Source organism: Mercenaria mercenaria, unplaced genomic scaffold (genome assembly GCF_021730395.1).
Source record: "Mercenaria mercenaria strain notata unplaced genomic scaffold, MADL_Memer_1 contig_1071, whole genome shotgun sequence".
NCBI lineage: Eukaryota > Metazoa > Mollusca > Bivalvia > Venerida > Veneridae > Mercenaria > Mercenaria mercenaria.
In genome coordinates this window covers 2560-18121 of record NW_026459042.1, presented here as the reverse complement: position 1 = coordinate 18121, position 15562 = coordinate 2560, and the positions used below count along the sequence as shown (strand labels likewise).

The following is a 15562-nucleotide window of genomic DNA, read 5'->3' as shown; positions in this document are numbered from 1 at the left end:
CATATTGTTGGTTCTTTCTTCTGTTTATTGTCCAGGTTTGAAGCTGAAATATTAAATCTAGTTCACGATACTAAATGGCCACGAAATAAAGTGCAACTGTTGTACCACACAAGCCATTTCAAAATAAGACACGTGATACACATTCATGTGTCTGAAAATGACTGCTTAGGACTATAGTCTGTCTAATTTCACTTCAGCTAAGATTGATATTGGGTACATGCATTCAAAGCTAGTTTTCAGCTCGACTATAAGAATAGTCCGCGCTATTCTACTGGCACGGCACCGGTGCCACACCCTGGTTAAAGATGTGCATGCAAGTAAATATAGCTGTCATTTAAAGGCATATAGCTTCGAAATTTGTTTTTGCTTTTTCTAGGTCAATTACCAACCTGACTGGGTCAAGTCCCATAACTCTGACATGTATTTTGGCCAAATTATGCCCCATTTTGGACTTAGAAAATCCTGGTTAGTTTTATGTGCAAGTTACTGTCTCCAAAACTAATGCAGGTATTGAATTGAAACTTCACAATCATTTGTCTTTGGGGGTTTATGGTTATAAAACTAGTGATAGCATCAAGCCCAGTAACTGGCATGTATTTTGCAAAATTATGTCCCCTCATGAACTTAGAACCTCTGGATAAAGTTTTGCGTGCAAATTACTATCTCCAAAAAAGTAATGCAGATACTGGATTGACACTATAGATATTATAGTATTTAGGGTAATATTCCTGCTTCTCGGACAACAATTCAAATAGTCTAGCATTAAGTTTTAACTTAAAACTAGAAATACTGGAATTTGGAAATTGCAAGCATGTTTGCTTCCTAGATTTTGAATTTCTGTTGAAACTCGTACATGTAGCAGCTTGTGTCATTGTCAACATTTTATTTTTGAGAATTACAGGAATTTTCAGTAGGGAGAATTTAACTTACTTTTATGAAGTATTTTTTATGTCACAAAAGAAACATTTAGATGCAAACAACAATTAATTAGTTACAAGCTCTTGAATTCGTGACTTACCTGGCTCACACCCTATCCTCGAGGTAATCAGTCCTGTAAAAAATTATGTTATTTACCAAGATGATTACCTTGAAGAAAATACTGATATAATTGTAATGAAGGTGAAAATATTAACTTAAGATAGAACTTTCCAGTGCTTGTGCTGACTGGCAGAAAAATGTGCGATTTATAATTGCTGATGTGGCAATATACAGCCTACTATGCCTAACACTTCAGATCCATTCCATTATAAGTACTGGAGGATAAACTGCTAACGAAAGAACTTTTAATCTACAACCTCACATTGATCTAAATATTTTAGTGGGTACCCACAATAGGGTTTTATCGAGGACAGTAAGACATCTTGTGCAAACCACTTCCAGTTTTAAAGCTTGGAACATGTAATCAACATACATTTAAAGTGAAAATGAGCATACAGTATGATTTTAGGATCAGTTGAGGCAATAACTTTAATGCCTCATCATGTTGTGCACACCTACTTTCTATGGGGATCGCATGCTTGTAATTTATTGCAGAGGTACTTGACACTTCTTGCTATGCACCAATGATTCTACCTAAGACGGAAGGCACATGTCCACAGTGCTTGGACCAACTAAAAGAAAACTGAGAACGTCTAAGCCTTGAGGTGATCAAAAAGTAGTTTTTGTCACAAACTCCATTTTACCAGTAAATGCAATCTTTCAAAAATTAATTTTGTTGGATGTCCATAGGTGAATCACTGCAATTCTTTGGATGACCTTGAAAATACACTGTTACACATGCCCTAAATCATAGAATCAAGATTTCCTGAAGAGAGTAGATACAATTATATGCACTCTTTGTTCTTTGATCAAGTCATAAAACTTGTGTATTCTAAAAATCATATTCTGCAGAAGCTCATGAATGCTTGTTCTTTCTTATCATTGCCAATATGATTAAGTACCTATCCATATATAGGGCAGTAGGTCAAAGTTAAAATTACCTGTAAACTGACGGTGGTCAATAACAGGCATTGCTGTAATGGCACCATTTGTTCTATTTTTTGGAAGAGCGCAGTTTTTGAACAGAATTGCAGTTATGTAATGGCAATCAGATAACCGAACCAGTGTTCTTGGAATCTGTACTACATGTAGTACTGATCTGTAACTTCTTCACAGGAATAAGAGATGGAGAATGAATTTACTTCAGACATCTTAATATTGTCATAGAGAACATGTGCTTTGACGGGGGATCAAACTGCTGATCCCATGAACTTTAGATATGTGTTCTAACCACTGAGCTAAGCAGCCAGCCATGCATCAAACTATAGTTGGTTACATGTTGAAAATAGATTAATCCTATTAACTTTGGTGCCACATGGACAATTACATTTCTAATCTGTGACTGGAATATTTTATGGGCCATGAACATATATCTTCATAGGGCTGTTGTCTGCGGTCTGAACATTTTAGGTTCATATGTCAGGGTTGGCTGGTATTTTTCAGGACTGGTCCAGATTTCAGGCCTTTGACTGCCAGAATTTCCCTATACAACTATTGAAGAGGACATTTCAGGTACTAGAATTTTCAGGCTTTTGGTTTTAGACTGAATCCCTGGTCTGCTATTAGTAAAATGAAGAGCCAAAGTATATACCAGTTCAGTTATGGGCTATTGTTGGTGACATGACCTTAAGAAATGGTTATATTTAGTTTAAACAATTTTTATCAACAAGGTGGCTATTAAAACTCGTGCATGGCCCTCACTTTATAGTTGCTTAAACACTGCATGTCTTTCAAATTGTAAGAGGTAGAAAGAAACAAGAGGGCCATGATGGCCCTATATCGCTCACCTGTTATCATTGCACTTGAGGACAAGAAGGTCCTCGGAAAAAATATCTAAGTCCAAAGGACAGGAACAACAAAGGAAAGAAATTTAACCTAAAAGAAAAAAAAATTCTTACAAGGTACAGATATGTCAAAATACACCTAAAAATTGGAGGTACCATCCATGTTGTACCACAGAAAAGTGGTCTCGGTTTTTCCCTATGGCCAATAATAAAAAAGTTACTAAAAATAAGCTATTTATATTAACGTAAAAGGGAAGTAATTAAAATGAAAATTATTGTAAGTGAACAAAAGAAGGATCTGCCAAATAAATCTGTTGACATAAATGAAATTTCAGATCAGTATCTTCATTAGTTACGGAGATATACCCATTTTAATTTGAAATAAAGGGAGGTAATTTGACATAAAATCAGTCCATAGTTATCTACCCTGATTGTCTTAGTCCAACTAATGATAATAATGAAATTTCAAATAAGTCCTATAAGTACTTACTGATATAAATCCATTTTGACTACAATCAGGGGAGGTAATCAGATATAAAATAACTCTGGAACCTACGATTGGATCTGATTTGTCATGGAATCCAAGATTTATTGTAGTTGAAGATATTTTGGAAGTTTGTATCAAATAAAACCATAAAAGAAGTCTCTATATGGCTGCAATAGCCAAAATAGCCAATTTTGGACCTTCAAGGGGCCATAACTCTGGAACCCATGATGGAATCTGGCCAGTTCAAGAAAGGAACCAAGATCTTGTGGTGATACAAGTTGTGTGCAAGTTTGGTTAAAATCAAATCATAAATGAAGTTGCTATTGTGCAGACAAGGTCAAAATAGCTAATTTTGGCCCTTTCAGGGGCCATAACTCTGGAACCCATAATGGGATCTGGCCAGTTCAAGAAAGGAACCAAGATCTTATGGTGATATAAGTTGTGTGCCAGTTTGGTAAAAATCAAATCATAAATAAAGCTGCTATTGTGCAGACAAGGTTAAAATAGCTAATTTTGGCCCTTTCAGGGGCCATAACTCTGGAACCCATAACGGGATTTGGCCAGTTCAAGAAAGGAACCTAGATCTTATGGTGATACAAGTCGTGTGCAAGTTTGGTTAAAATAAAATCATAAATGAAACCACTATCGTGCAGACAAGAAATTGTTGACGGACGCACGCACGCACCCACGCACGCACGGACACACGACGGACGAAGGGTGATCACAAAAGCTCACCTTGTCACTATGTGACAGGTGAGCTAAAAACATCTTTTAAGTCATTTGTCTTCACTAGTCTTTATTATTCTGTAAAAGGCTTCCTCTCTATTGCACATAGGTCTATAAATAGAAAATTCATGAACGACTTCCTTGAACCACATGCCTGACCTTCATCAAACTTTGTTTGTAGTATCCTAACATGTATTCCTCAAAAGTCGGATCAAGTTTTGCATTACAGCAAATTGGAGCTAAACAAAGATTAGAGGCCTGGAGGAGAACTCTAACCTTGCTTCTAAGTTTGGTAAACATCCATTAAGGTAGTTCTGCATGTTCAGGACAAAAAATTTCTACAATGTAGAATTTGATTAAACACTGATTTTTCAAAACTCCAGAATATACTAAGAAAATTTAGCAAATAAAAAGATAAGGTCGCGTGCTCGATTCTTTGCTAGGCTGATTTGAAAAAATTGGACCTTGCGCCAGTTTTCATAATGGAAGGCTGTTGAAAAATCATAACTTTCGTAACAGTTTCGCGAATAGAAATTTTTCTACAATGTAGATCTAAATGAAACTTCTCACAGTCGTAAATAAACATATGACTTATGAAATGGTGAAATAAAATGTATAGGTCCATGTGTTTGTTTTTGAGATTGATTAAAATAATCTGCACATTTCAAGCTGCTTTTAAGGTATTATTTTGAATTATTTAATGTGTTAGATGTTTTAATACCAAATTTTAACTTTAGAAAGAGAGTAACAGTGCCATTGTAATAAATTTATTTACAGCTTGCCATTATACTTCATAAAATGATTTTCATTTCTGTACACCGAATCCATGCTTTATTCTACATTATCCAGATGAATGACATTACTCCATCGCTTCCAGTTTATCAAACATGCAGAACTACCTTAAGCAGTTAAATGAAACTTATTTAAAAGTTGGGTGGTTTTTTTTCCCGATTTTTTTCCCTGTGGAAGCCCCCAAAATCACCTAACTGGATCTATTTGAATTAATTGGAAAGAGATCCACATAATGGTAAAGACCAATTCAGATCTTATTCTGACCAGTAATTTCAAAGAAGATCTTTAAGTAAGAATTTTGATGCAGCACTAGGGACACAGGACAATGGACCATCCACCTAACTAAAAGCTCTCCTTAATTCAAGTTCAGGGGAGCTAGAAACATATTTTAACAAATCGTAAGCAGGTCAGTCATCACTGACTTTGATCTGAGGCATTCTGGCAGGGACATCCAGTGTTTATTCACATTAGTCTGTTATATACTGCACATTGCTCAACTTTTCCAGTGTGTATTGTCTTGTTTAAACTAGATGGAAGCTAGTGGTCTGCTTTATTAGCTCACCTGAGCAATGCTCAGTTGAGTTTTTGTGATCGCTTGATGTCCGGCGTCTGTCTGTCAACATTTAGCTTGTGTATGCGATACGGGCTGTATTTTTCAATTGATCTTCATGAATTTTGATCAGAATGATTACCTTGATAAAATCTAGGCAAAGTTCGAAAATGGGTCATCTGGGATCAAAAACTAGGTCACTTGGTCAAATCAAAGAAAACCTTGTGTATGTGATAGAGGCTGTATTTTTCAACTGATCTTCATGAAATTTTGTCAAAATGATTGTCTTGATGAAATCTAGGTCAAGTTTGAAAATGGGTTATCTGGCTTCAGAAACTAGGTCAAATCAAAGAAAAACCTTGTGTATGCGATAGAAGCTGTATTTTTCAATTGATCTTCATGAATTTTGGTCAGAATAATTGCCTTGATAAAATCTAGGCCAAGTTCGAATATGGGTTATCTTGGGTCAAAAACTAGGTCACTAGGTTAAATCAAAGAAAAACCTTGTGTATATAATAGGGGCTGCATTTTACACTGGATCTTCATGAAATTTTAGAATGTTTGTCTGGATGAAATCTAGAAGGAATTTGAATATGGGTCATCAGGGTTCAAAAACCAGGTCACCCAGTCAAATTAAAGAAAAACGTTGTGTACGCAATAGGGGCTGCATTTTACACTGGATATTCATAAAATTTAGTCAGAATAATTGCCTTGATGCAATCTAGGTCCGGTTAGAATATGGGTCATGTGGGTTCAAAAACTAGGTCACTAGGTCAAATCAAAGAAAAACCTTGTGTATGCAATAGAGACTGTATTTTTCAATTGATCTTCATGAAATTTGGTCAGAATGATTGCCTTGATGAAATTAAGGTCAAGTTCAAATGTAGGTTATCTTGGCTCAAAAACTAGGTCACTAGGTCAAATTGAAGAAAATACTTGTTTACACTTAAGAGACCACATTTTTGGTCCAATCTCAATGAAAATTGGTCAGAATATTCGTTTTCCATTAAATCACTAGGTCAAACATGTTTACACTGTTATGGTGTGTTTCTCAGGTGAGCGACCTAGGGCCATCTTGGCCCTCTTGTTGTGCTAGATCCAGATATAAATACATCATTATTAAAGCCTCGAAGGTAGTAGTAGAATCTTTTTAAAGTATCTTTAATGTCAAGTTATGACCAAGAATGTATTTTTATCAATATAAAAATTGGCCATCAAAATAGATTACTGATGACATTTCTAAACTAATGAAGATATTTTGAAAATTAACTAGAGCTATCACTAAAGGTGATGAATGTACCCCCCGCATGCACTGACACAGTACGTTGCAATTTGACGCTCACAAGATTGCATAATTATGTGGACTGTATGTATATAGACTGTATGTATACAGTATAGTAACAAAAAACAAAGTCCCATAACTATCAAGAATATTTATCTAAAAGAATGTAACAAGCACCATGCACAACTAGGGTTGGTGCTGATCACTTGTGTGAAGTTTCATTAAATTGTGTGCAAGGGTTTGGTAGATTAGGCACGCACAAGATTGCATATGCAGACTGTATGTACATAGTATGTTAACAAGAAACAAAGTCCCATAACTCTGCAATTTTTGTCGCTGAAAGAACCTAACATGCCCCATGCACAACTTCTGTTGTTACTGATCACTTGTGTGAAGTTTCATTAAATTGTGTCAAGGGGATGAGGAGAGATGGTGCGCACAAGATTGTGTCTATGTATATAGTATAGTAACAAAAAAACGAAGTCCCATAACTCTGCAATTTTTTTTTCTTAAAGAACCTAACATGCCCCATGCACAACTACTGTTGGTACTGATCACTTGTGTGAAGCTTCATTAAATTGTGTCAAGGGGATGAGGAGAGATGGTGCGCACAAGATTGTGTCTATGTATACAGTATAGTAACAAAAAAACAAAGGCCCATAACTCTGCAAATTTTTTTTCTAAAAGAACCTAACAAGCCCCATGCACAACTACTGTTGGTACTGATCACTTGTGTGAAGTTTCATTAAATTCTGTCAAGGGGATAAGGAGAGATGGTGCGCACAAGATTGCGTCTACGGACAGACAGACAGACAACCTGAAACCAGTATATCCCCCCTTACAACTTTGTTGTCAGGGGGTACAAAAAAGTTCCTATTGCCACCATCTTTAGACTGATGTTTATTTAACAAATAGTCAAGGTCTTCGAGTGGTTTGGCGTCTAATATATCACAGTTCCGAATTCAGATGCAAAGGAATCGAACCACGAGGGAGTTAGACAATGTGGTTTAATACTGAAGCATCTGAACGAGGAACCGTGTTAAATAAGAAGATTAACCACAAGAAGGCCTTGTTTACATTCTTACATATTCATTGAAATATTTTCATAACAGTTATGCTTGGCTTCAATTATTCGAATAGTAATGAACTGGACGTCATTCAGCAATTTGATGTCATAACTGATGAAATAATAGTCTCTTATCAGTTTGCACATCAACTGTCAATGCAGAATATACAGAACTTGGACTTCTTTTTTTTACCTGGCGATCAAATTGAGCCAAGTTAGAATGTATAATGTCATATGTAAAGAGAAACCACAGAAATAAAGTTTGGAGAAAAGGTGAACCAAACAGCAGAACTTATTTTGTCAATTACAAATGATATTTAAAAGTAAAACAAGAGGGTCATGATAGCCCTGGATCGCTCACCTGAGTAATATGAGCTACATGTTTCAAATGTCAAACTAATGATTTTTAGAAATTTTTTGGAAGATTTTCCAATGTACAATCAAGTAACCCATTGGGCGGGACCAATTTTACCCCAGGGGTCATGATTTGAACAAAGTTTGTAGAAGTCTACTAGGCAATGTCATTTACAACATACTTGTATCAAATATCTAAGATCTAGGCCTTTTGGTTTATTTTTAGCAAATTTATTGAAGATTTCCCTATGTAAAATCAAGTAACCCCTGGGCCTGGGTCAATTTGACCCTGGGGGGATCAAGATTTAAACAATTTTTGTACAGGTCCACTAGGCGATGCTACATGTCAAATATCTAAGCTCTAGGCCTTCTGGTTTATTTTTAGAAAATTTTGAAGATTTTTCTATGTACAATCAAGTAACCCTATGGGGCGGGGTCAATTTGACCCCAGGGGGTCATGATTTGAACAAATTTTGTACAGGTCCACTAGGCAATGCTACATGTCAAATATCTAAGATCTAGGCCTTCTGGTTTATTTTGAGAATTTTTTTAAAGATTTTCCTATGTAAAATCAAGTGACCCCTGGGGCGAGGTCAATTTTGACCCTGGGGGTCATGATTTGAACAAATTTTGTAGAGGTCCACTAGGCAATGCTACATGTCAAATATCTAAGCTCTAGTAGGCCTTCTGGTTTACTTTTAGAAAATTATGAAGATTTTTCTATGTACAATCAAGTAACCCCATGGAGCAGGGTCAGTTTTGACCCCGGGGGTCATGATTTGAACAAATTTTGTAGAAGTCTACTAGGTAATGTCATTTACAACATACTAGTATCAAATATCTAAGATCTAGGCCTTTTGGTTCATTTTTAGCAAATTTATGAAGATTTCCCTATGTAAAATCAAGTAACCCCTGGGCCTGGGTCAATTTGACCCTTGGGGGATCAAGATTTAAACAAATTTTGTACAGGTCCACTAGGCAATGCTACATGTCAAATATCTAAGATCTAGGCCTTCTGGTTTATTTTGAGAAATTGTTTTAAGATTTTCCTATGTAAAATCAAGTGACCCCTGGGCCGAGGTCAATTTTGACCCCGGGGGTCATGATTTGAACAAATTTTGTAGAGGTCCACTAGGCAACGCTACATGTCAAATATCTAAGCTCTAGTAGGCCTTCAGGTTTACTTTTAGAAAATTATGAAGATTTTTCTATGTACAATCAAGTAATTTTCTAAAAGCAATCATTTCTATGTACAATCATGATTTGAAAAAATTCTGTAGAGGTCCACTAGGCAATGCTACATGTCAAATATCTAAGCTCTAGGCCTTCTGGTTTATTTTTAGCTCACCTGTCACGAAGTGACAAGGTGAGCTATTGTGACCGCTTGATGTCCGTCGTCCGTCAACAATTTCTAAAAAAATCTTCTTCTTGGACACTACTTGGCAGAATTACACCAAACTTCACAGGAATGATCCTCGGGTGCCCCCCGTTCAAAATTGTTCAAAGAATTGAATTCCATGCAAAACTCTGGTTGCCATGGCAACCGAAAGGAAAAACTTAAAAAATCTTCTTGTCCAAAACCACAGGGCCTAGGGCTTTGATATCTGGTGTGTAGCATCATCTAGTGGTCCTTTACCAATATTGTTCAAATAATCCCCCTAGGGTCAAAAGTGGCCCCGCCCCGGGGGTCACATCGTTTATACAGACTTATATAGGGGAAACTTTGAAAATCTTCTTGTCCAAAACCACATGGCCTAGGGCTTTGATATTTGGGATGTAGCATCATCTAGTGGTCCTCTACCAAGATTGTTCAAATTATGCCCCCTAGGGTTACATATGGCCCCGCCCCGGGGGTCACATGGTTTATATAGACTTATACAGGGAAAACTTCGAAAATCTTCTTGTACAAAACCACATGGCCTAGGGCTTTTATACTTGGTATGTAGCATCATCTAGTGGTCCTCTACCAAGATTATTCAAATTATCCCCCTAGGGTCAAATATGGCCCCGCCCCGGGGTCCCAAGTTTTACATAGACTTATATAGGGAAAAAAGTTTAAAAATCTTCTTGTCTGAAACCACAACACTCAGACCTTTGATTTGGTTTGTAGCATTGTCTTATGGTACTCAACCAAAATTGTTCAAATTGTACCCCTTGGATGAAAAGAGGCCCTGCCCTTGGGGTCCCAAGTTTTATATAGACTTATATAGGAAAAAGCTTTAAAAATCTTCTTGTCTGAAACTATACGACCTAGGCTTTTGATATTTGGTATGATGCATTGTCTAGTAGTCCTCTACCAGAATTGTTCAAGTTATGCCCCTGGAGATAGAGGCTCGGCCCTGAAGTCACTTAGTTATTATGTGAGTAATATAGGAAAAATACTTAAACAAGAGGACCATGATGGTCCTGAATCGCTCACCTGTCCCCACATGACCCATTTTGAACGGAGTACGACGTCGTTTTTTTCTATTATTTGACATAATGACCTAGTATTAGAGCTCATGTGACCCAGTTTTGAACTTGACCTAGACATCATCGAGATAAAAATTCTGACCAATTTTCATGAAGATCATTTGAAAAATATGGCCTCTAGAGAGGTCACAAGGTTTTTCTATTATTTGACCTAATGACCTTGTTTTTGAAGGCACGTGATCCAGTTTCGAACTTGACCTAGACATCATCAAGATGAACATTCTCACCAATTTTCATGAAGATCTCATGAAAAGTATGGCCTCTAAAGAGGTCACAAGGTTTTTCTATTATTTGACCTAATGACCTAGTTTTTGACCGCACGTGATCCAGTTTCGAATCTGACCTAGATATCATCAAGTTGAACATTCTCACCAATTTTCATGAAGATCTCCAGAACAGTATGGCCTCTACAGAGGTCACAAGGTTTTCTATTTTTAGACCTACTGACCTAGTTTTTGACCGCACGTGACCCATTTTCGAACTTGACCTAGACATCATCAAGATGAACATTCAGACCAACTTTCATGAAGATCCATTGAAAAATATGGCCTCTAGAAAGGTCACAAGGTTTTTCTACTTTTAGACCTACTGACCTAGTTTTAGGCCGCATGTGACCCACTTTTAAAACTGACCTAGACATCATCAAGTTGAACATTCTGACCAATTTTCATGAAGATCCATTGAAAAATATGGCCTCTAGGGAGGTCACAAGGATTTTCTATTTTTAGACCTACTGACCTAGTTTTGGATCGCACGTGACCAAGTTTCGAAACTGACCTAGATATAATCAAGATGAACATTCTGACCAATTTTCATGAAGATCCATTGAAAAATATGGCCTCTAGGGAGGTAACAAGGTTTTTCTATTTTTAGACCTAATTACCTAGTTTTTGACCGCACATGACCCACTTTCAAACTTGATCTAGATATCATCAAGGTGAATATTCTGACCAATTTTCATGAAGATCCATCGAAAAATATGGCCTTTAGAGAGGTCACTAGGTTTTTCTATTTTTAGACCTAATGACCTAGTTTTTGACCGCATGTGACCCACTTTCAAACTTGACCTAGATATCATCAAGATGAATATTCAGACCAAATTTCATGAAGATCCATTGAAAAATATGGCCTCTAGAGAGGTCACAAGGTTTTTCTATTTTTAGACCTACTGACCTAGTTTTGGACCACACGTGACACAGTTTCGAATTTGACATAGATATCATCAAGCTGAACATTCTGACCAAATTTCATGAAGATCCATTGAAAAATATGGCCTCTAGGGAGGTCACAAGGTTTTTCTATTTTTAGACCTACTGACCTAGTTTTGGACCGCACTTGACCCAGTTTCGAACTTGACCTAGATATCATCAAGATGAACACTCTGACCAATTTTCATAAAGATCCCATGAAAAATGTGACCTCTAGAGTGGTCACAAACAGAAGTTTACGGACGCAAGCACAGACGACGGACGCCATGCGATCACAAAAGCTCACCTTGTCACTTTGTAACAGGTGAGCTAAAAATCATCTGATCCTATTTCCAAGACTGTTCAATTATAATTACCTGATGACCCCAAGTAATATGATGTCACTTGACTGTGACCTTGACCTACTGACCTACTTTCTTGTTTTTTAAGATACAGCCTTGAAATTTTGACAACATACACAGTTCTGCACACAAATCGTAAAACTGAATTTCATTGACCATGAATATGACCTACTGACTTTCTTAATATTTTATCATCAGTTTGACATTTGAAGCATGTAGCTCATATTACTCAGGTGAGTGATCCAGGGTCATCATGACACTCTTGTTAGAAAATTATGAAGATTTTTCTATGTACAATTAAGTAACCCCATGGGGCGGGGTCACGATTTGAACAACTTTAGTAGAGGTCCATTAGGCAATGCTACATGTGAAATGTCTAAGCTCTAGGCCTTCTGGTTTAGTTTTAGAAAATTTTTGAAGATTTTCCTATGTAAAAACAAGTGACCCCTTGGGCAGGCCCAATTTTACCCCGGGGGTCATGATTTGAACAAAGTTTGTAGAAGACTACTAGGCAATGTTACATGTCAAATATCTAAGCTCCAGGCCTTCTGGTTTATTTTTTTTTTAAATTTGAAGATTTTCCTATAGAAATCTATGTAAAATCAAGTGACCCCTGGAGCGAGGTCAATTTTGACCCTGGGGTTATGATTTGAACATTTTTAGTAGAGGTCCACTAGGCAATGCTACATGTCCAATATCTAAGCTCTAGGGCTTCTGGTTTTTGAGAAAAAGATTTTTTAAGATTTTCCTATGTAAAATCAAGTGACCCCTGGGGCGGGGTCATGATTTGAACAAACTTGGTCGAGGTTTACTAGGCAATGCTTCACACCAAATATCTAAGCTCTATGACTTCTGGTTTTTGAGGAGAAGATTTTTTTAAGTTTTTCCTTTCGGTTGCTATAGCAACCAGAGTTCTGCATGGAATTCATTTCTTTGAACAATTTTTGTAGAGCTTCACCCAAGGAACATTCCTGTGAAGTTTGGATGAAATTTGCCTAGCGGTTTATGAAGAGATGTCATTTAAAGTAAAAGTTTACGGATGACGGACACCGGACAGTGAGTGATCAGAATAGCCCACCCTGAGCCTTTGGCTCTGGTGAGCTAAAAACAAGACTCAGTTTGAAAAATGTCATATTATTATGCATTTATTGTAATATGAAACACTACCCAAAACTTCACAAACAAAAGGAACAAGTGTCTATTTCTGTTACCAACAAAATCTAGAAGTTTATACTCTTAACACTTATTATTTTTTTAAATATACATGTAGAATAAAAGCATTTGTGGATACTCAAGATACCTATGACATGTAATTAAGAAAACAATCATGCACCATTTCAATTTTTAAAATAGTTCAGCTTCAGTGACAAACATACAGACCATATAACCCAAAACAATATGCAGTGTTCCTTACTTTAAACCCTCTTATATACATAAAACCCAATGTTAATTCATTATTTCAATTGAAATTATCAACCAGCTTGCAAAATTAACCATGTTTAGAAGAACTTGAAATGGAATTCTAGCAAATAATTTATATATACACAGTTAACAGGATTTACTGGAAGACTGATTAAATCTAGCTGTGTTTTATTCACTCAATTCACTCCCCTTCCTTCTTGATCTTGAACTATGCACAAATTAATGCAAATTAAAAATTTCTTCGAGTATACATATAACATCTTTTCTTTTACAAAACACAGTTGTTACTCTGGTTCACAAAATGTAACAATATCAAAGTATGCACAACTGCTGAATATTCTAACACATATTCAAGGAATCAAATGCCTTTAAATTTTAATCACACCAGCATATTTATCAACAATCACTTCTCTTTCTTATCCTCACTATCTGGATTTTCTTGCGAATCCTGGTCAGTTTCCTCTTCTGTACTCTCCTCCTTGGCGTCCTTCCCTTTCTGTTTCTCAGCCTGTCTACTTCTCTGTTTTATTTTTAACTGTTTAACATTGTGAATCAACATTCCCACGTCCCACAGCCACGAGATGACGATCACTAAACAGTTCATCAACAACGGCATAGAGAATACAATCGAGATAAACAAACCGTTACTGTCAAAATATTGCTCACTGGCAAATAGTTTAAAATTCTTAGCTGCCCATTCATTTATATATTCCGCACAGAATACCAGAATCATTAAAACACTGAAATAAATGGCTTGTAGCACTCCCTTATTTCTTGTAAGCACAGTCAATATTGCACATGTAAGATGGAAAGCAGCAAGACCGCAGAACCAAGGTTCCGTCCAGTTTATACTTTGTAGGTATTTTATTAATCCGTCTATCTCATTAACTCTAATGGGATTTATTGGACCTCTGAAATCATTTCTTGAATCGTCAGCCATTTTTCAAATTTGCAAACACTGCTCTGTCTTTTCTTTGGCAAGAAAGCTGCTTTTATTTATGAGTGGTGCTAGCAGTAAAGCAAAAATTATTTCTTGTGTTCTTGACAGAAATTAAAACATACATGTAGGTAAAATCATTAACAAGAACGATAGCAAATTGACAGAACGATATGTACACTACTGGAACTGAATATATTTTGTAAGTCTGTGAACCTCTATTTTCTTTGAGAAACACAACCTTTGAAGGAATTCAGTCTAACATCAATTTCACCTTCTTCAAGCTGAAAAAGAATGAATGTAATTAACTAAACTATCCAAAATCAAGTTACTCATGTTCTCACTACATAACTCAAGTTGGCCATGGTGACTCTCCAGAGTTTCATAGTTTAAGCAGGTTTTAAAGACACTTGCTGCAGTTTCTTGTATGACAGCGGGGCAAAAAATTTCCAATAATAGAATTTGTTCAAACTTTTTATATGAATACAGTTACGTTAGAAACAGAAAAATGCAAAAACATGTTTGTTTAGGAGTTACCTAACCTTAAAACAGGGTTTTTCTTCAAATTTGAATATTCAAGGGAAGACTAGAAAATGCTTTTGTAAAAAAGCGCATGTCTCCCCCAATGCAAAGTCCTATAGGCACGAAGTCAATAGGGGTCAGAAGCGAAAGTCAAAGAGACACTGATGGTTGGCTGCAATAGGGATCATCTACTTGGCATGTCCAGTCATCCCGCTAAATTTCAACACTAGTGGCCTAGTGGTTCTCAAGTCACTGTTCAGGCTCCTGTGACCTTGACCTTTGATCAAGTGACCTCAAAATAAATAGGGGTCACCTACTCTGCATGTCCAATCATCCTATTAAGTTTCAACATTGTAGGTCAAGTGGTTCTCAAGTTATTTCCAAAAAATGATTTTACATGAACAGGCCCCTGTGACCTTGACCTTTAATGGAGTGACCCCAAAAACAATAAGGGTCATTTACTCTGCATGAACAATCATCCTATGAAGTTTCAACATTCTGGGTCGAGAGGTTCTCAAGTTATTGATTGGAAATGGTTTTCCATGTTCAGGCCCCTGTGGCCTTGACCTTTAACAGAGTGA

General features: G+C 36.6%; 1 protein-coding gene across 1 annotated transcript; it reads right to left on the bottom strand.

The window, feature by feature from the left end:
• Positions 1-13812: 13812 nt before the first annotated feature.
• Positions 13813-14727, bottom strand: LOC128551414 (transmembrane protein 18-like). The gene has a single exon (XM_053532265.1). It carries the CDS (start codon positions 14460-14462, stop codon positions 13926-13928), a length of 537 nt encoding a protein of 178 aa, XP_053388240.1. The 5' UTR covers positions 14463-14727; the 3' UTR covers positions 13813-13925.
• Between the last annotated feature and the right edge of the window lie 835 nt (positions 14728-15562).

What these genes read in the sequence shown, in the direction of transcription:
- LOC128551414 (XM_053532265.1), bottom strand. Translation starts at nt 14,462, where the DNA reads ATGGCTGACGATTCAAGAAATGATTTCAGAGGTCCAATAAATCCCATT.